Genomic DNA, 20,521 nt, shown 5'->3' on the forward strand with positions numbered 1-20,521 from the left:
ACAATCTTTAAACTACTTTTAGAAAAGTAAGTTGAATCAACTGTACTAACAATATTCTAACACATGTTATATATTCTGATGGAAGAAGGAAAATCATTAAGGTATACAACTCCTAATAGACAAATTTGAAAAACAAACAAAAAAGTAACTTTTTCTTTTTTCCTCACCTAAGAATCATCAGTGACTAAAATTATTTGAGTTTTATTCAATTTGTCAAATTAAAAAAGATGGTCTCTATTGGAAAAGAAAGTAATTACTATCTTACCACTTATTACACTAATTCAACTCTTTCTGAATTTTTCCTCTTTCAGCTAGAAACAATAAGTATGTCTAACTATGAAAATGGATAAAAATAAAGCTCTAGGAAGACAAAGACATATTAATTCATATATTATAAATATTCTGGACTTCCAAAAAAGTACCGCTGGGTTTCAAAACAGAATAGAACCAGGTTCTAAAGAGTGTATATTAGTGTTCCATGTTGCTTTTGCTGAATCTTTATGACACTTTATAAGCTGAAGTCTTTTCATAAGAAAAAGCTTGCAAAAAGAAAAAGTTAGCACAGACTAAATGATCTTTTTTTCCATTTCAATACTTAGATTTTTATCAATAAAAGGGATATTTTTTCATAAATAACAACTATCCTATATCAATGAAGTTAAAAATGTAATAACATATATAATAGTGAAGAATGACAAGACAGTAAGGAAATACTTTAAAGAAGTCCATATACTGTAATATATACATAATCACATATAAACGGTTCCAATCAGTTAACTAGAAATGTTCCATATCTTTAGTGACCTTCATTTAACATGAAAAGTCAGAGGCCTGCTGGTTCAGTAGACAGGACAACCATAATATCTACACTGTACAGAACTGTTGTTATGTTCAAAGAAGCTACATATAATATAGATATATGTGTAATCATGTATATGTTAAATCAGATATGTGTGTATATACATGCATACAATGTTAAAACATTGCATGTTAGTCTGCAGAGAAATTTAAAATTTACAGGAAAAACTTAAATTTCTTAGTAGTATTAAAAGGCACGACAATGAGTGCAGCTCATATTAAATATATTAAGAATGCTTCTCATACTGGATTCCTTTGATTTCTTCTCAAAACTTTGTGTAGGGCCTGAACTCAGCTTCTTGAATGCTTACTTGCTTGTGTCTGGCACTTGAACCATGCCTCTATCTGGCTATTTGCTGGTTCACTGGAGATGAAATCTCACAGACTTTACTGTCTGGGCTGGCTTTTAACCTTAAACCTCTACTGCAGATCTCAGCTTCCTGATTACAGGTGTGAGCCACCAGTATCCAGCATCTTATTTTGATCATGCAAACTTAGAATTTAAAATAAGTTAGAAATGTATCTTTTTTTACACTTAGTGGAATCTTTTTGTGCTGTAAAAGTAACATTTCCATTTATCTTACTATTCAGGGTCTGAAACGAGGTCCAAAGCCTTCATCACATCTTCTAGAAGTGAATCAGATATGAATCCATTATCTGGAATAAAGAAGAAATTTATTCTAAAATTTCACTTCAAAATGCTGTGATTCAGAGTTAGGGGTTGGATTCACATAAAAGACTAAATAAATTTAGAGGAATTGTATTACTTTTTACAATGTCTATTAACAGATACTCTTAAATCAGTTTTCTTATGTAATATGCTATGACTAAGAATTTTCACACAATAAAGTTAACCATATAGCTGATAACTCTATTGAACTTTAAAGCCAAATTATCTCTTCCTTAAGCAGTCTTACCAATCTGTCAAATAGGTACAAGTTTTTTTTTTGATTTTAAGAAGTTACACCAATTTACTAATTAAGTAAATATTTCAATAAATGAAGTGATTCTTTCAATTATCATTAAGAAATGCAGTTTTGAAAACATTTCTCTACCAACAAATTCCATTGTCACAATGTTATTTAGCTTCCTGGAGGAATGTAATGACAACACGGGGGCAGGAACACACATCCTACAATGGGCCCGTGATTTACGTGAGAGTACAATCCATGCTGATGGAAGCCTTGTGGGAGAAATGAGAGAACTTTTAAGCAAGCAAGTTCTTTATTCCCTTAAATGGATGGTGTCCCCTACCCATTTTCATGTTCCTGAAGATAGGCTCCATTTTAAGGCAACATTCAGCACAATGTCTTTGCCAGTGATTAGACTATTTTTTAAAATCCTGCCATGGAGAACAAGATGTCCAAAGCTTGGCTCCTATAATCAAACTGCAGAATAAAGTGTGCACTTGTGCATTTAAGCTGGGCAATTGTACACAAGCGGAAAGGAAGTTAGGATTGTACAAAGGTCCCCATCTATTTGTCAACGCTGTAGGTAGTTTTAAAACAGAACACAAGGTTACAAATATAAGGCTACAAACACTTAAGATAATGTGCAATTTTCTAAAGGAAGAGTTAGGCAAATTCTAAAATGCTGAGCTAACTCCAAACTTTTCTTTTTTGCTGGTCCTGGGGCTTGAACTCTGGAGCTGGGCGCTGTCCCTGAGGTTTTGTTCATGACTAGTGCTCTACTACTTGAGCCACAGTACCACTTTTTGGCTTTTTCTGTGATGAATTAGAGATTAATTGAGGCTCAAACTGCAATCCTCAGATCTCATCTTCCTGAGTAGCTAGGGGCTTTCAAACTTTACATTTCATTGTTACTTTACAAAAACTCCTATGAGATGCATACCTTACCACAAAGCTCAAATTAAAATAAAAAATAAACTCTGGACTTTCTCAAAAGTGAATGTGTAATGCTCAGACTTGGCCTGACTCTCTTTAGGCTCTTAGAACACAGATTAGTTGAATGCCATTTCCTAATCTAGGATTCATTACTAAACTTAATAATTATAAGTGGTATGTCAAAATACCATTCAAATTAAAATTTTAGTTGTATACCAAATGAAAATTAACAGCTCAAAAATTTTTTTTGACTGTGTAAAGTACACTCAACATCAACAGAAATAGCAAGTGCCTACATTCCTAAAGAATCTGAAAAGGCCCTTACTCTATTTGCTCAGGTAGAATTAGTGATTACCAAATACAGATTCTATTAAGAACTGCAGTTGAAAATAAACAGCTTTACAAACTAAAAGTGCCTATTTATGGAAGCATCTGTGAAGTAAATTGGTAGTGAAGGTGGGCTTGATTTCCTAGTAGAGTATCTGGAATCTAGACTTTGTTCTTACAGTAATTCAAGCTATCACAAAGTTTTCTTAAAAAGCAATGATGATTGCTTGTCTACCTCCTACATGAGTTCATGGCAAGGTTTTGACAAATTATGTTTTAACAGATTATTTCCATGCAAATACCATAATCATTTTTAGACACATTCTCATTTATAGAACAGGCTTATATTTTGAAAGATCAATAATAAGCCACTTTTTTAGACAGTAGAAGATGAGATAATGTTCTCAGAGGCATATATATGTATATGTATGTGTATATGTATATACATATATACTATATGTGTGTTCATGTACATTTATACATGTACATAAATGTGTGGGTGTATGTGTGTGTGTGTGTGTGTGGCCTGCACAAGTTTGTAATTTTAATTCATGTGTCCAAGGCATGGAACGAAAAATGCTATCTCATGTCTGCCCAACTGTCAGATTCATGAGCAGCCAATAGTAATGGGAGGTGAAGTGCCATAGGGAAGGAGAAAAAGATTCTAAAAAAACCTTTTTTTTACTTCTCTTTAGATCAATTATCTGCAAGTATTAGGATGAGGGTGACATAGGTTGACTATCCCCACACCAGCCTTTTGCTGAATGGAAACTAGCTACTCAGAAGCTTGTAAGAACCGTTTACATATTAAAGCTCTGAGAAGACTTGGTTTACTCACATCTCAAAATAAAGGCATGCTATGTTTGTGGTGGGAAAAAATCATACTAGGTTAGCAAATTAGTTTGTAAGCGACTGAAAAGTAAAAATAAAAAATAAGCTTACTTGTTCATCCTCATACTTCTTACAGCTATGCTACAAAGTGCTATTCAGATGGGAAATTAAATTTTGTCTTTATGACAATTTTTAAGTCATGTCTATATAGAACTATCTCTTCTGAAATATATGAACAAGTTTTGTTTGCTTTTCTTTTTCTTTCATTTGTTCAGGTGCCAGTCCATGGCCTGGGGCTTTAAGTCAGGGCCTTGGCGCTGTCCCTGAGTTTTTGTGTTCAAAGTTAATGCTGGATCACTTGAACTACAGCTCCACTTCCAGCTTTTCGATGGTTAATCTGAACTAAATCTCATGGATTTTCCTGCCCGGGCTGGCTTTGAACTGCAATCCTCAGAGCTCAGCCTGTTGAGTAGCTAGGATAACAAGAGTGAGCCACTGGCACTGGTTTTCTTTGCTTTAAAAATTCATTTTATAGTCTTGCTAAGTTGATAGACATAAAAGTTTGTAGATAAAAATTTAGTCAATTTTCTTTCTCTAAAAGAAACACAGCAAGTCTTTTTTCATATTGCATCTCTCAGGATCCAACTCAAATATTGATGATTAGAAACTGATTTAGTACTGGTAATGCAAGACATTCTAATTTTTCTTGGTAAATTAGCAAAATAAAATTGAATAAATCATTGATTCAAGAATTTTCAAAAAGGATATATATTTATACAAGTCTCCTACTTATGACAAATGTCTACTTAAAAGCCTTATTAGTTTCAGTGTCTTCTTTTATTGAGTCCTTCTGAGCATCTCCTTGTATGATCTCTTTTTGAACAAACTCATTCACTCATAGTTTCCATTTTGGTTCTAGAACTTTCATTAAACATAGGACTATATAAAAAAAAGCATGCAAAGTTCTATTTATCGTTTTGGAATACTTAGGGTTGCTATACTGGGAGTCTTGTGATACCTCTGAATCATTTCAAATCAAAATAAAAAAGTCTATATTTTGAAAACTTGTTCAAAAGCTTTGGGAAGATGCCACTTTACCCATCATGCCACTCCATATTGCATGCTATTACTCATTCTATTCTGCAAGGAATTTCTCTCTCATAATGTAACTAATATCAGTAAAGGGAAACATGTCCCCTATATACCCTAAAACAGGCACTGATAAGTGAATATATATGGCAGTACTCTCTACTGTATGTGATTTTTTTTTCAATTTGTGATATTTGTTATTTATAAAATAAAAACATCTAAAAGGGGGCTGAACGGGGCTACATACAAGCAGAAAACAATGTGTGCCTTAATCTTTCAGTAGGTATGCCATAGGAAACTGTTCAACTCATTCTCTAAAATAAAACTGCAAGCCTCATTATTCCCCAAACTCCTGCTTCCTGTTTTTCTACTCAGGCCAAGTGCTTTATGGGCTTTTTCCTGTTATACATTGCCATTTCCAGCTCACGTTCACAGACTCATCACCTTTTCTTCATTTAGTTTCCATTTACCAATGGGATCTTTCTCGAGTTTTCATTACTAAATTCAGTTTATCATTTCTTTGAATCTTGTATTGTACTTTGAATTTTATGTTAAATTTTATTTAAAATGATTACTTCTAAAACCATGGTTTGTTAAGTTCGACACTTACCTCAACATATATTAAAAACATTCAGGGTCAATAGTTACTCATTTCTTATCTTCCTCAAAGAATTCAAAATAGTAAGAGAGAGGTTATAGGCTGCCACCTTTCAGAAGTTAATGCAGTATGGGTGCTGGCTTACTCTAAGGCATTTCTCAGTAGTTTGAAAATGTGAGGATATTAGTCTTTTACTTTCTTTTTTTCCCAGAGCTGAGAACCGAACTCAGGGCCTTGCGCTTGCCAGGCAGGCGCTCTTCCACTGAGCTAACCCCCCCAGCCCTAGTCTTTTACTTTCTTATCTAAATAATCAGTAAAACACTACCAATTGTTTAAAGCTATAATTAATTCCAAGAGGAAATAAATTATTATGTTTTGTAAGTTAAGAAAAGATAATGAAGCAAAGATGACAACTCAATCAAACACATAAGTAAGATCAAGAGTAACAGTTAAATTGAAGGATGGAGAGAAGACAACTCAAGATTATAAAGATCTACTCAGACTATAAAATGCCACAGAGAAAAGTGCTTTCTATAACATTATTCATTTAATATGTATGATGACTTTAAGAAATACACTTATTCTCTTTTGACAGCTAAGAAAGCAAATTTATACCAAACTCTCTTAAACTGCTAATAAGTGGGGTGAGGGAAGATGTAATCCTAGAATCTGCAGGATTCATATTTTCAGGGTAAAGGAGATCCCAATAGTAAAAAGTTTAAAGTAAAGTGAATTCACAAAGAACAATTTACTCAAGAGCTGACAAGGACTTCAGCTATACTACATAAAACTTAAGTGTGTAGTGTTACCTAAGTGCATGAATACAGAGGTGGTCAAGTTCACCAAGCTTATGGTGACCTAGTGGCCATTTCAACGATTTTTTGTTGTTGCTGGTGGTGGTCATGGGGGTTGAAATCAGGGTCTGGGTGCTGTCCCTGAGTTTTTTTCACTCAAGGTAACTGCTCTACCTCTTTGAGCCATAGCAACACTTCCAATTTTCGTAATTAATTGGAAGTAAGAGTCTTAGGAACTTTCCTGCCTGGGATGGCATTGAACTGTGATCCTCAGATCTGTCTCCTGAATAACTAGGACTATAGGTATGAGCTACTGCCACCCAGCTATGTCAATGATCTAAATTAAGTGTGAACTTTGCAAAGCTATAGATAAGCTTGGTTTCAAAGGAGAATGATAAAGCTGATATTCTTTCACATCCTTATCCTGGCCTAATCACAAAGAAATATTCTACATCTCTTTATTATTTAATATTCACTTGGATGAGTGGAGAAAAAAGAATATTTGACATTTTTTTAAAAAAACAGTGCTGGGCTCAGGGGCCTTGCATGCATGAGGCCCTGGATTTGATTTCTCAGCTGGAAGTGGCACTGTGGCTCAAGTGGTGACAGTGTGCAAGCCTAGAGTTCAGGCCCCACAACTGACACACATACACACAAAAAGCAGTGCTGGGGTTTGAACTCAGGGTCTCAGGACTGTTAGTTAGGAACTCTTTCTGAGTCATATTTCCCAATTTGATTCTTGACCTCTGAAATTTATTATTAAACAGGGAAAATACTACCTTCTGGAGAAAGTCTTTGAAAAGTAACCCTAACTTAAGACCCTAAGAAACAAATACCTTATTAACATGGAAGAACCCTACTAGCACTTAGGTGTTCTTTATTTGGGGGGGCAGGGGAGGGCCTGAGGGAGTTCCATTTCTATTTCTATTATTTCCTTGAAAAATTTTTAAGAAATGCAACCTACATTTTATTCAACAATATAGTTAAACTTTCTGAATAAAACATAGGGGAGCATCAATATATTTCCAATATATAGAGATATAAAACAGAATTAATTAAAAAAATCTTTTACCTTCTGGATCATAAGTTTGAAAAATTCTCCTAGCTTGTTCTGAAGGAGCCTCAGGGGCAACTAAAGCCATGTCCTGGAAAGATAAAATGCATGCTGTCAACAAGCTACAGACAGACGGCTGTAGAAACAAAACACATGAGGATGAATGAAGAAATGATGGCCTGTGGAGACAGAAGACTGAGCTGCATCTGTATCACAAGACTGTGACCAGGGAAGTCACAAACTCTAGGTCTTAATTTTACATCTGAAAAAATGAGAATACTTCAACTACAAAAAGTCATGGTGAGAATTACAAGTGTTTTATACTGATACCTGAAAAGCTTAACACTGCATAGATAATTGCTATAAAAATGCAATTCCCCCAAAACAAATGGTTTATACGTTCATTTTATATTTCTGGATACATAAAAAGTAATATAGCTTAAAATACATCCTGGCTTTAAAGCAGTTTTCAAAACTGTTTTGAAAACGGGAGATTTTGTAGGGAGAATGCGGTTATATAGATGAAAACCATCACGTCAGTAGGCACAACTGAGGCATGATCTGAATGGTAATATCTGGGACATTAAGTTTAATTCCTGAAAAACAATGCTCATTTCAGTAAGCATGATTGAGCAATACACCTAACTTCAAGTTCTACGTGTCTAGAATTTTAAGTCTTCTAAACTCAAAGAAAGATCTGAAGGTGGAATTTCTTTTCCTGATAAAAAAATTCCCTATCATGACTAATTTATCACAGAGACTATTACTTTTCATTCAAATTCTAAAACACAAAAATTCAATGTTTTCTTCTGATTTTTTTTTTTTTAGTAAGGTTTATTTCTCATATCCTATAGTCAATACAAAATCCTGTTTGGAAGTCCTAGGCCTTTTGTATTTGGATGGGCATCTCTGTCTTCAGTTTCTACCATCATTGTTGTTAATTTTTATTGTAAAGGCCTTCAATTCTTAGTTTAGTTTATTCCCAGTTTTAATCTGTTTGAAGCTATTGAAAATGGGACTTTTCTTCATTTCTTTATCAGCTTATTATTATTGGTATACTGACATGCAACTGAATTTTTAATGTTGATTTTGTATCCTGGTACTTGGCCAGGACCTATCAGATGTAAGAGTTTGGGGTGGTGGTTTTAAAATTCTTTAAGGATAGGCAATATGCTGAGAAAGACTTACAGACTATTTGCAATTCTATCAGTTAAGGGGTTAATGTTCAAAATATGTAAGAGGCTCAAAGAGTAAGAAATAAAATCCCAATTTTTAAAAAATGAGCAAGATACCACAGTAGATATTTCTCAAAAACATACAATGGCACAAAGGTACATGAAAAATTCTCAGTATTATAAATCATTTAGGAAAACAAGAAGTAAAGCCACAATCATCTCATACCCGTCAGAATTGGTTTTACCAAAAAGACAAGGATTAACAAATGTTGGAAAGGAGGGATAATTAATGAGAGTCTTTGTATGCTGTTAGGAACAAATATAGGTTAGTCCTACAATGAAAGAAAATGGAAGGGAAGTTCTTTGAAAAGTTAAAAAGAGAATTACAGTAAGATCCAACAATCCCACTTTTGGATACTTAAAAAATTTGGGATCAAGCTAGGCTTCAATGGCTCACACCAGTAATCCTAGTTATTCAAAAGGCTGAAATCTGAGGATTGCAGTTTGAAGCCACTCTGAGTGGGAAAGTTCATGAGACTTCTCTCTAATAAACCATTTTTTCAAAAGAAAAGAAAAAGAAAACAAAAGCCAGAAGGTGAGTTGTGGCTCAAGTAGAAGAACCTTGAGCAAAAGAAGTTCAGCACCAGCACCAGTACCAGGACTGGCACAAAACAACAAAAATTTGAGATCAAAAGATGTCTGAATTCCCATGTTCAATGCAGCACTATTCATGTAGGCAAGTTAGGGACCAAGATAAATATCCTTCTACAGATGAATGGATAAAGAAAATGTGGAATATACAGATAATGGAATACTACTCGGTCTTAGAAATGAAGGAAATCCTGTCACTTGCAACAACATGGATAAAGCTGAAGAACATTATATGCTAAGTGAAGTCAGGCACTGAGAGACAAATAGTCTTGTTCTCATTTATATGTGAAATTTAAAACAACCAAAACTCGTAGAGTACAATGGGGTGGATTCTCAATTGAATTCTGAATTTGCTATGCAAATATTAAATAAACTTAACATTAATATTTTATAATCCAAAGGCAAAATATTTCAATGAGAAGTATTGTAACTTCTATTTTTATCTTATTATATGTAAAGGGAACAAATTATAAAAGATGAAGTAAAATAGACATTCTATGTAATAACTAAGTATGAAGAACTGAAAAATGGTAGAACTGAACAAGGGATAAAAAGGAGTCTACCCCCTGAAGAGTTTCTATTTCACAGACTACTAGAGAAATTCCATAGTGTAACTGTCTACACACCTATAGTTTATTTCTTTTATCTTATCTTTACCACCACCCCAAGCCTATCAGGTAGTAGAGAAAGGTTTAGATTATGACCTTAAATGCATAAATTGATTAAAGAGGAAAATATATTATTAGTGATTAGCATTAAAACTAAATTAAAACACTCCCCCACAACTATTAAATTATAATTAAGCAATCAGATGCCAATGATTGATTCTCCTATTCAAGTAAGCAAGATTACTTGTGCTTTCATTATCCTTAGTTGTATCATTTCCAAGAAAATTTCAGCATATGAAACTTTCTTGGGTACCACAGAAAGAAAACATCTTAAACATAAGAGCAAAATATTTAAATACTGCTTTAGTAGTTAAGCTCAGACTCACCATCAAATTTATCTATATTCTAAAAGCAATTCTCTATATTAGTCTGACACACTCAGGTTATGCTGGTCACAGGAATATTAAACAATTTATTTTCAGCCAGGTTACACGGACTGCTGAACAATATAGCTTTAAAAATATCTAACCTCACCCCATCTTCAGTTAATTAGCAAAGTGCTGTAGAAGAGAGGAAATAAAAACCAACAAGCTGCAATGGGACGATCTAATAACCTACATTCATGAATCACGTATCTCTTACATGTACTCTCTGTGTTATCACTATAATCATCCACTAATTACCATAAACCCTTCAAAATGTTGCAATTTTAGCTAAAAAGTCTAAACATGTTCTGAAATGTAAGGCCTATGTTGGGTAGTCATTAATTCATTACTGAGAAGGTCTTTTATTCATTGTACCTTTCATCACTATCAAGATCATCAGCTTTCATGAATAATCAAAGACTTTCCAAGAACCTTACTTAAGTTCAGGAATGATTGCACATATAAGTGTTATGGAGTGCTATGAACAGACCCACCCCCTAAAAAAAGACAAAAGTCAACGTTTCTCTGGTCAGATTTCACTTTAAAATCACTTCATCTATTTTATACTGACTCTGTCTATGAGCTACACTTTACAGATGTTTAGGGAACTATTAATAAATAGACTTTATCAAATGTTCTCAACATATATCATTATATTTAGGGAAGCTCCCTATTTTCTTATTTTTTTTTCCTATTCTTTTCCAAACAATGTACAAAAGCCTCAGGCTATGTCCACTATCTCTATAGCAGCTCACTGTTAAAGTAGCACTAATTTGTCCTGTATTAGCCAAGGTACCAGGAGAGGAAACAATCTTTTAAAGTTCTTGCTTCAAAATAATATAAGCTCAAAATGCACAAATGGAAATACGGTAATAGGATAAAATGCCTTGGATGGATATGAGCTACTCTTATCATACGATTAAGAGTGGTTTATTAATGAGAAGTCTTTTCATGAATTTGCTTTTCATTCATGCCTTAGATATTCATGTTTAGCCTTCCATATCAAGACAGATACTCATATAGGAAAGATGACTTAGGAATAAACGCAGTTAATTTAAATTGCTGATATCTGACCCTCCCTCCAGTCTTTTCTTCCATTTTACTTTCCTAGCACAACTAGAAATGGTTTATATAGTAAAAACCAGTTAGTATGTCCTAAATGTAACTTCCACATATCACATCTTGTTTTTTTGCTTTACCTTTTCCCCAAACCGGTAGTATAACTCATGCTTTAAACTTCTGTAAGCTGAATCATGACTTTTCATTCATTTGTCAGTTCTCTTGTGCCAATTTCTCCACTTTCTAGTCTCTACTCTTTAGCAAAATGATTATTTTTTTGTTTTCCTAAGAGAAGGAAGCAGTTGAAAATCACAGCGCAGGAATCAAGAGAGTTAGTTTGAACCTGGTCTTTGTATTCATTAGTTTAAAGATGTGAATTGTTATTGGTAACAAACAGTAAAATATAGAAGAAAGTGGTATTTATCTCACAGGAATAATTACTTTACAAGTTAAATGAGGAATGAATGTAAGATACTTAACGATGTACACAATGCTCAGTCAATTACTATATTTTAAATTATCAATAAATATTAATGATTAATATACTGTATTTCAACAGTATTTTATTACAATGTCAAATATTTGCTAAATGGGTACTGTAGGTAAACAAATCAATCAGGTACTGTCAATAAGGAGACAAGAACAGTAACAAGATGAAAGTAGAAGAATCAGCAATGCAAAAGATGTCAATTGCAGACCATAGATGCCTATTGGCATTTTTATAAACCATGAGTACATAGTAAGTATTATTTGAGACAGAGCATGCATATGCACACACATACCAACAACCAAACTTAAGACGTACAATGTATGAATACCTCTATGTGCTATCACTGAAAGTTAATTTTCTTTAAACACTGACTTAGATTATACTATAAGGAAAAATGAATGTATCAGGTGCCAGTGGCTTAGGTCTGTAATCCCAGATACTCAGGAGGCTGATCTGAGGATTGTGGTTCAAAGTCAGCCGAGACAGGAAAAGTACAGACTCTTACCTCCAATTAACCACTCAAAAACCAGAAGTAGTGCTGAACCTCAACGTGGTAGAGCACTAGCGTTGAGCAAAAGAAGCTCAGGGACAGAGCCCAGGACCAAAGTTCAAGCCCCAGGACTGGCAAAAGAAAAAGAAAAAAGAAAAAGAAATACTAAGGACTGAGGGTCTTCTTCTAGAAATCAGAATAACTTCTCTGACATGACTAAAAAATAACTAAAAACTAACAAAAAAAAACAAACCAAATACCAAAAAACTCAGAGTACAAAATCTAGTTATACAGCTATAGTTGCATGAGCACATATAAGATTGTAAAAAGTATATAAAAAGCAATATATGTTGCCTTTAAAGAAGCAAAAACATTTACATGTTTTTAAAGATTTTGCTTAAAAATAATGAAGCATGAAAAGTTACAAACATGATCATAACTCCAAATCATCAAGATTAGCCCAAAGTGTGTTAAGCAGGTAGAAAAATTTGTGTCTAAAAAGACAAACATTTGTAATACTGAAATAATTGAAAGTGGATGGTAGAATTGTACTCAAACTTTCTCAAGTATTTAACATGACTACCTCGGTTATCATTTTTTTGTTATTCTTATTTTAGAAGACATGTGTGAAGTCACACAAGTTATGATTTACTAAAACCAATTTATTAATCTCTCAAAGTTATTACTCCTGCGTAGTAAATAAGGCATGAAATCTAAATGTATACACAAACACTAAAATTAACGTTAAGGTAGATGGGGTGACTAAACATTAATATATGAGAGAAAAATGCTGTAAAATGTCTATGAAGTGATTATTTAAATTCCACGAGGTTTGCCAATAATTAAAGATGCAAAAAGATGAATTGTCTTAGTGAAGATAAAAGCTACAGAAGATCATTATAATATTCTGAAACACTGTTGATAAGTAGAGAAAAGCACAATCGTTAAAGCAGAACTGTGCAGTTTTCAAACACATAACTGAAGGCATCTACCATCTAATTGCAGCCGTGTTCCGTGTGTTACGCCAGGTAACACACAAAGCACTTGCTCTACAGAGCTGATTCTGCCCCAGACGCCCAGTAACAGACACCACTGTAAGTTCTTACCCTGTTGGCTCACCCAACAGTGAAATGCCTTGTTTCTTCTTCTCATTAAATTAAATGTCTTTTTGTATTTTATGTTTAGATCATAATGTGTTTTCATGTGTTCTTACAAGAGAGGAAAAGTGCTTTATCATTGAAAAGGTTAAAGGTGATGCTAGGCACACACAGTGTCCTTTATAACCACTGCTAGAGGATATAAAAGGATGTAAAACTCATCCCTACTTCAAAAGGAAATCTGAAATGGATTACCAAGGAATTAGTCACTGATGTTTAGAAGATGAAACTAGATGCCACATAGACAGGTTCCAATGATTTCTATATAGGGTCAACAGCTGTCACCCCCCACTGAGATTCACATGTCTGCTATAATATATAGTTCTATGTATATATTAAATGTTATGAAATTATACATCAATTGTGTATATATACATACATTCATAAATTGTTTCATATAGATTATTTTATAATATATAATTTCTCAAGACCCATGCCCAGAGCATGCTGCTTCTCAATACACCCACCTAAAGGTTTTACTCTGCCATAACTCAGATAAGCTGTCTGGAGATTGCTCCACCCAACCTAAGAAGAATTAAGTTTCCTTCTTTGAAGAGATCTATTTAGTTACTGAATTTCACCTCAATCACAGCTTCTTTTAGAAGGTTCTGTGGGAATTTTGCTGCTTAATGACTTTGGAGTTCCTGTAAGGTTCCTGCAATTAGGTTCTGTTATGTTTTCCCCTTATCGTAACTATGAATTGACACTGGATACCTTGTGTGCATTTCTCAAGCACCTAAGGTACTATGTGAAAGAATACAATGCAAGCTTTGTTGTTTTACAGTCTGATGTTTAGTTTATAAGATCACTTTGAGGGAGAAAATTCAGATGATGTATAAAAGATGGGATAGGTTAAATTTAAAAACTTCAGAAAAATACTTCATAAAAGTTGAAAATCTCTAATAAAAGATCAACCTGAAATTTTACAGCCTACTCATAAAAGTAACTATTAAATTGATTTTCAAATAAATTGATTTTCAAATAAACTGACTTGTGAAAAAATCTCTTCCACTCTCATGAATGTATTTAGCAATTAAAAAATATGTTAGAAAGAATGTTACAATAAAATTGAAAAGCTAAGCGTGGGCTACCATTAGACATCTCAAATATGAAGCGACAATGATTAAGGAAATGGTTGAGCACATGAGTGTACTCTTTAAAAAAATCAAACTATTCATCTCAAAAAAACAAACTCAAAACACAGTTAAAAGGTTATTTCACTGAAGAAAAGCCATTTTTTCTTTATCCATCCTCAAATCATGAAAGTAAATCTTAAATAGAAAATATGACTTTGCCAGGTGCCGGTGGCCGTAGCTACTCAGGAGGCTGAGATCTGAGGATCATGGTCCAAAGCCAGCCTGGGCAGGAACGTCCATGAGACTCTTATCTCAAATAAACCACTCAGAAAACTGGAAGTGGCACTGTGGCTCAAGTGGTAGAGCACTCACTAGCCTTGAGCTGAAGAGCTTGGGACAGTGCTCAGGCCCAGAGTTCAAGCTCCATGACTGACATTAAAAAAAAGAAAGAAAGAAAGCAAATATGACATGTAGAAAAAATGGACCTATGAAAGCTGTGGGCAGGGATGGGAGGGACAAACTGGGGGAAAGGAAAAGAAAGGGTGACACTGTCCACAAAAAGAAATGTACTACTACCAGACTTAGAAAATGATGGCCCCTCAGTCAAACACCTTAGTAGTAACAATAAAATTACTTAAAAAAAAGAAAATAATTTGACAATGCTCATTTATAAATACTCATCACAGCTGTTTTATAGAATATTGGTGTTAGTGATGAGCTCTTCTATGTTATTATATGCTATAATTGTATTAAGAACTATTTCTTGTAAGCTCAGAGACTACATTAGTTTATGTTCCATTGCTGTAAAATACTCGAGGCTGGGAATTGGTAAACAAAAAGGGTTTGTTTGGCTGACAGTTTTAACAGAAACTCCAAGCTTAGATAGCTGTGGCGGGGCTTTTTTGTTTGTTTGTTTGTTTGCTTTGCAACATGGTGGAGTGGGAAAAGAAACTGCAGCATACAAACACTTCTGCATCAGCAAGTGATGTGGCCTCAATTTATTATGACCTCTCCTATCCTTTAAAAGCAGGGTTTGAACACAGTGCCTCATGCATGCATGCTTGCTGGTTCTCCACCACTTGGTGATGGAGTTTGGATAAATGGATTCTGACTGCTCTTGCTAGTGCTATATTTCAATTAAAAAAAATAAACAGTATTTACATGAAGTACCACACAGACTAACAGATCTTCTCCCTTCATTACTTCTGGAGGAAAATACAAGAAGGAAGCAATGTCAGCGCAGCCACAGTGTAGTTCTACCTGTCTTTCATCTCCAGCTCCACTTTCATGAAAAGTGCAAGTAGTGAATAACCTGTTTTAACCATGGGTGAGAAGATTTAACAATGGCAAAACTCCTAAGTACACAACTTTCTATGGCTCTGTGGTAACCATTAGCAGCAAGTACTACATTAGATATTTCTATACCTCAGCTAACAAATTCAACACTTCACCAAGTTCTGACATTTTACCTCAGGAATCAGCCTCTCAAATTCATGTACTTTGCTGGACCAAGTTAAACTTCCTGCTTACCTGACATATGACAAAAGTCTGACGTAGATGTATTTCATAGATTATCCTGCATATCTGCTTTCGATTTTCACCAAGCTGGTCTCTTCTCAGGATAAAGAGCAATGTAGAGGGCCTACTTTCATAGCCTCACTTCATACCTCACTCCCTAATTCTAGGGCCTCCCACTCTTTTCTTTCAGTTTCTTCTTACCATATTCCTTACCTGGCCATTTGTTTCTTCCACTTGCCATGGAGCAAATGCTCTCCCCTCACCCTTCCACCAGTTTTATCCTACTGATGCCTCTTTAGTGCTCATTTTAGATACTGACTGTTCAAGGAAACATTCCAAATTTTACAAATCTAAGATAAATCAAAGTTTTTCTGGCATCCATCACACTTGTAATTTTGTCTGGTAGCCTCCCTCCAAATTGAATGTCTCATCTACCTTTGCTCACCATTGCATTCTCAACATGTGACATAGGCTACTCACAAACTATGTCTTGTCAACATGAAGACTTTGGCAACACTTTATCAATACAGTGCATGATTTCACTGCTTTTCACAGGCATTTCACAACACTAAATTATAGGTTGTCTAGAAAAATCTGAACATTGCTTTTTAACTTAACTGTAACCAAAGAAGTCAGCCCATGATACACATATCCAGTTTTATGGAATAGTCTTATATTTTTATAGAAACTATAAAAATAGTTTATAGTTTATTTATAAAAAGCTGTCTGTTTCAGTCTATGGAACACATAACCAAGTAAAAACACTCACCAAAACCAACAAAACTCAAAACAGCAACAAAAAAACCCATGGACAAACATGTTGTTTAAGTGTAGAAATATTAAAGAATAACCAGAGAATGAGTGGATCTTGTCACAATTCCAAGAACAGCAAAATATGCAGTGGTTTCTACATGGCAAAATACAGCCATACTACTTTATATTTACAAGCATGTAAAGTTAGACCTAATAAATGTTACTATCACTCTAATTTACTATGTACATAATCTTCCAGTTTTGTTTTTATTTTAAAAAGAAAATCTACCTGATCTCAAAAAAAAAAGATCTGCAAACGAGTTTACTAGTACCATGTTTAAACAATCCAAATCTAGTGTCTGAAAAAGAAATCAACTATGCACTTAAAAGTTTCAGAGAGTCATGAGATGTGTTTGAAGAGGATTTCAATATCACTGGAACTCAAATGTGGAAGAATCATGCATAAACTTTACTCATTCAACCAATGAATCCTCTACCCACGGGGCTAGACTATATAGCAAATCCTGAGAACGGAAGGTCTGTATCAACAGAATTGTTAGTAGTATCAAATTAAACCTGTCTAAATATGCAATAACAATACAAAAGATTCCTAAGATTTGTAATAATCTGAAACTTTACCACTAAATCTCTATTAAACACCCTATGAATATATGTATTTCCTGACATGTCTGTCTGTAATTTCAGGGATAGAAATAAAGACAGATTTAATTTCTTGTGTGATTTACATGGCATAGACAAAATTTACGTTTTGCCAGGCTTATGCCTGTGTTTATCTCTTATGGACGCTGTCTCTAATAAAACATTTCATTGCATTTGTCTGGAATCTATAAATAAGATGAATGAGACACAGTTCTGTCTGTCCTAGACTAGGCTTTTTTCCTACACTGATGCACGCAAAACAGTATTTTACTATTAGATTTTGAGCTATTTTCTAAGAAGATATAAATAAAAATTTTATATCCTTCTTAGATAAAAACAAGTAAAAACTTAATTCAATTGTTTCTTAAAGTAATAACAGAAGTCATTTCTAAAAAGAGTCAAAAGCAAGAGCTCTAAAGCTGGAAAAGGTAAAGCAGTTATAAATAAATCATAGGAAGTCTTAATGAAATGAGTCCAAAATGATGATAATATAACAATGTGTTCAGTATTAATTTTTGGAGTAATATATATTAGTGGTAACAGATAATCCTTCACAAAAACAAAACTAAATATGAACTTGTAATATTTATTTGCCCAATGTCATACTCTGTAAGAACAGTCCTGAAACAAGCATACCTTAGCAAAAAATACGGTGAGGTGAGTTTCACTGCCAACAATCCAAATAGGGAATTTTGGAGATTTCAAGTAGGAACCAACCTAGAACAAACATAGCAAAATATAACAAAGGAAACTGTATAGCACCTCATAAGTGTATGCTCACAATTATTTGAAGTATAACCTATATAGTACAATCTATATACCTAGTCACATTTAAATGTAATAATGTACTGTGAGAATGCTGAGTGTATAAAAGAACAATAATAATGAAAGTTCAACATTGCAAGATATAGCTAGCTTAGTCCTAAGGGTCACTCTCAAATTTTCTTGAAGTTCCTACGTGCAATGAGCACTTCAGAATTTCAACTTAATTCCTCAAACCTAAGCCATACATTTTATAATTTACAAGGAAAATAATTATACATTAACAAGCTTTATGAATACATGAAGGAAAAAAGACATAAGAACATAGTTTTCCTCAAAGAATCTATGATACGATGATGATGTCTCCAAAAAAAAATCTAAAAGCAGTAAGGTTAAAAATTCTACAGTTTAACTCATCATGGTAGGTTATTTCAATGTACAATATAGTCTCTTTAAAATGTTTTAAAAACCATACTTATGTTTGTCTTCAAATGTACATACCTACATGTCTGTTATAGTATCAAACCTTGAAAGGTAATGATGTACTGTGAGAATGCTTCACAGGTAAAAGAGGGTATTTTTGAGGGAGGTAGTGCTGGGGTTTGAACTCATGCCCTTATACTTGTTGGGTTGATGCTCTACCATTGAACCATGCCTCCTGTCCTAGTATTTGCTGAATTTTTTGATATAGTGGCTTTCAGACTTTTCTGTCTGAGCTGGCCTTGAACCACTATTGTTCAGCTCTTAGTCTTCTGAGTAGTTAAGATTACAGATCTAGGCCAACAGCATGTAGGTTTTAAGACTATATACTGAGGAATAAGTAAATGCAAAACTCCAGAAGTATTTTGTAATAATAAAAATAAGTTAAGAGGGCACAAATATTGTAGCCATTTTGAAAAATAGATGTAACAGTTTCTCAAATATTTAAACAAAGTATTACCGTGTGTGTGTGTGTGTGTGTGTGTGTGTGTGTGTTTACTTTAGGGTATGCACTGCTGAGAAGTAGGTAGGACATAAATAAATACAAGAAAATTGGAATAACTTCCTGAATCTAGAAATCAGTAACAAGAGAAACCACAGAAAATATTCTATGACATGGAGATAGAACAATTCACATTAAAATTATCAGTGGATCTGAAGAAACAGGAGAGGAAATAAAGTTGCTAGAAGCAAATATGAATGAAACCACAAATATCAGCACTTTGGGTCACAACACAGACAGTGCTGACAGGAAAGTTTATAGCCATAAAAAAACAACATTACAAAAATAAGAAAAAGGGCTGGGAAGGTGGCTCAGTGTTAGAGCACTTGCCTTGCATGCATGAGGCCCTGGGTTGGATTCCTCAGCACCACATAAGCAGGAAAAAAAAAAGTCAGAAGTGGCGCTGTGGCTCAAGTGGCAGAGTACTAGTCTTGAGCTGAAGAGCTGAGGGACAGCGCCCAGGCCCAGAGTTCAGGGCCCCGGACCGGACCCAAAAACAAACGAACAAACAAACAAAAACAAAAGGAAAATTACAAATAATGTGGTGCACCTCAGGCTCTTAGAAAAACATGAACAAACCAAACCTAAAAGCAGTAAATGAAAATAATAAAAAGCAGAAAAACTTAAAACCCCTCAGAATTATAGACTAATTTTCCTGATGGAAATAGACGCAAGAATTCTTGATAAAATACCCAATATCCATGAACTGAACTCAAGAGGACACTAGAAAGATGACACATCATGATCAAGTTGGGTTCATCCCAGGGATGAAAGGATACAGCAAAATAGGTAAATTAGGTAACATAATACAGCACTTAAACAGAATCAAAGACAAAAAAAGGTCATATAATCATTTCAGTAGATGTAAAAAAACAAAAACAAAAACAAAAACCTAGGAAATTCAACACCCTTTCATGAAAAGCCTGAAGTAACAAGGAATATAAAGACTATATCTCAACATATTTAAGCCTAGATACAGTAAATACATATCATCCTAACCAGAAAAAAAACGTGAAACCATTTCCTTTAAGGTCAGGAACAATAGTATTCTCCCCATTATATTCAATATACTCCCAAGAATTCTTAAAAATAAGGAAAAGGAAGGAAATAATAGGGACAAATACAGGAAGCAGTCAACTCTATTTGCAGATTATATAGTTCTATATTTAAAAGGATCCTAAAAGGCAGTCCTAGGCAAAAAGTCCACAGAGACTCCATCTTCAATTAATCAACAAAAAGCTGGATTGGTGGGATGGCTCAACGAAGCATAGGAATGTAAAATGGATTATGTCTGGGGGTATCAGAAGGAACGAGGGCAAA

General features: G+C 34.1%; 1 protein-coding gene across 3 annotated transcripts in view; it reads right to left on the reverse strand.

Moving 5' to 3' along the window:
• Positions 1-20,521, reverse strand: part of Mindy3 (MINDY lysine 48 deubiquitinase 3) — a 65,177-nt gene that overhangs the window by 10,056 nt on the left and 34,600 nt on the right. For all 3 annotated transcript variants that reach the window (XM_069990428.1, XM_069990429.1, XM_069990427.1), the window contains 3 exons: positions 18,094-18,174; positions 7,414-7,486; positions 1,443-1,515 (listed from right to left, as the gene is read on the reverse strand). In XM_069990428.1, coding sequence (XP_069846529.1) covers positions 1,443-1,515; positions 7,414-7,486; positions 18,094-18,174 — 227 coding nt within the window. The remainder of the gene's footprint in view (positions 1-1,442; positions 1,516-7,413; positions 7,487-18,093; positions 18,175-20,521) is intronic.

The sequence above is a fragment of the Dipodomys merriami genome, unplaced genomic scaffold, assembly GCF_024711535.1.
Source record: "Dipodomys merriami isolate MVZ:Mamm:240054 unplaced genomic scaffold, mDipMer1.0.p SCAF_4, whole genome shotgun sequence".
Lineage (NCBI taxonomy): Eukaryota > Metazoa > Chordata > Mammalia > Rodentia > Heteromyidae > Dipodomys > Dipodomys merriami.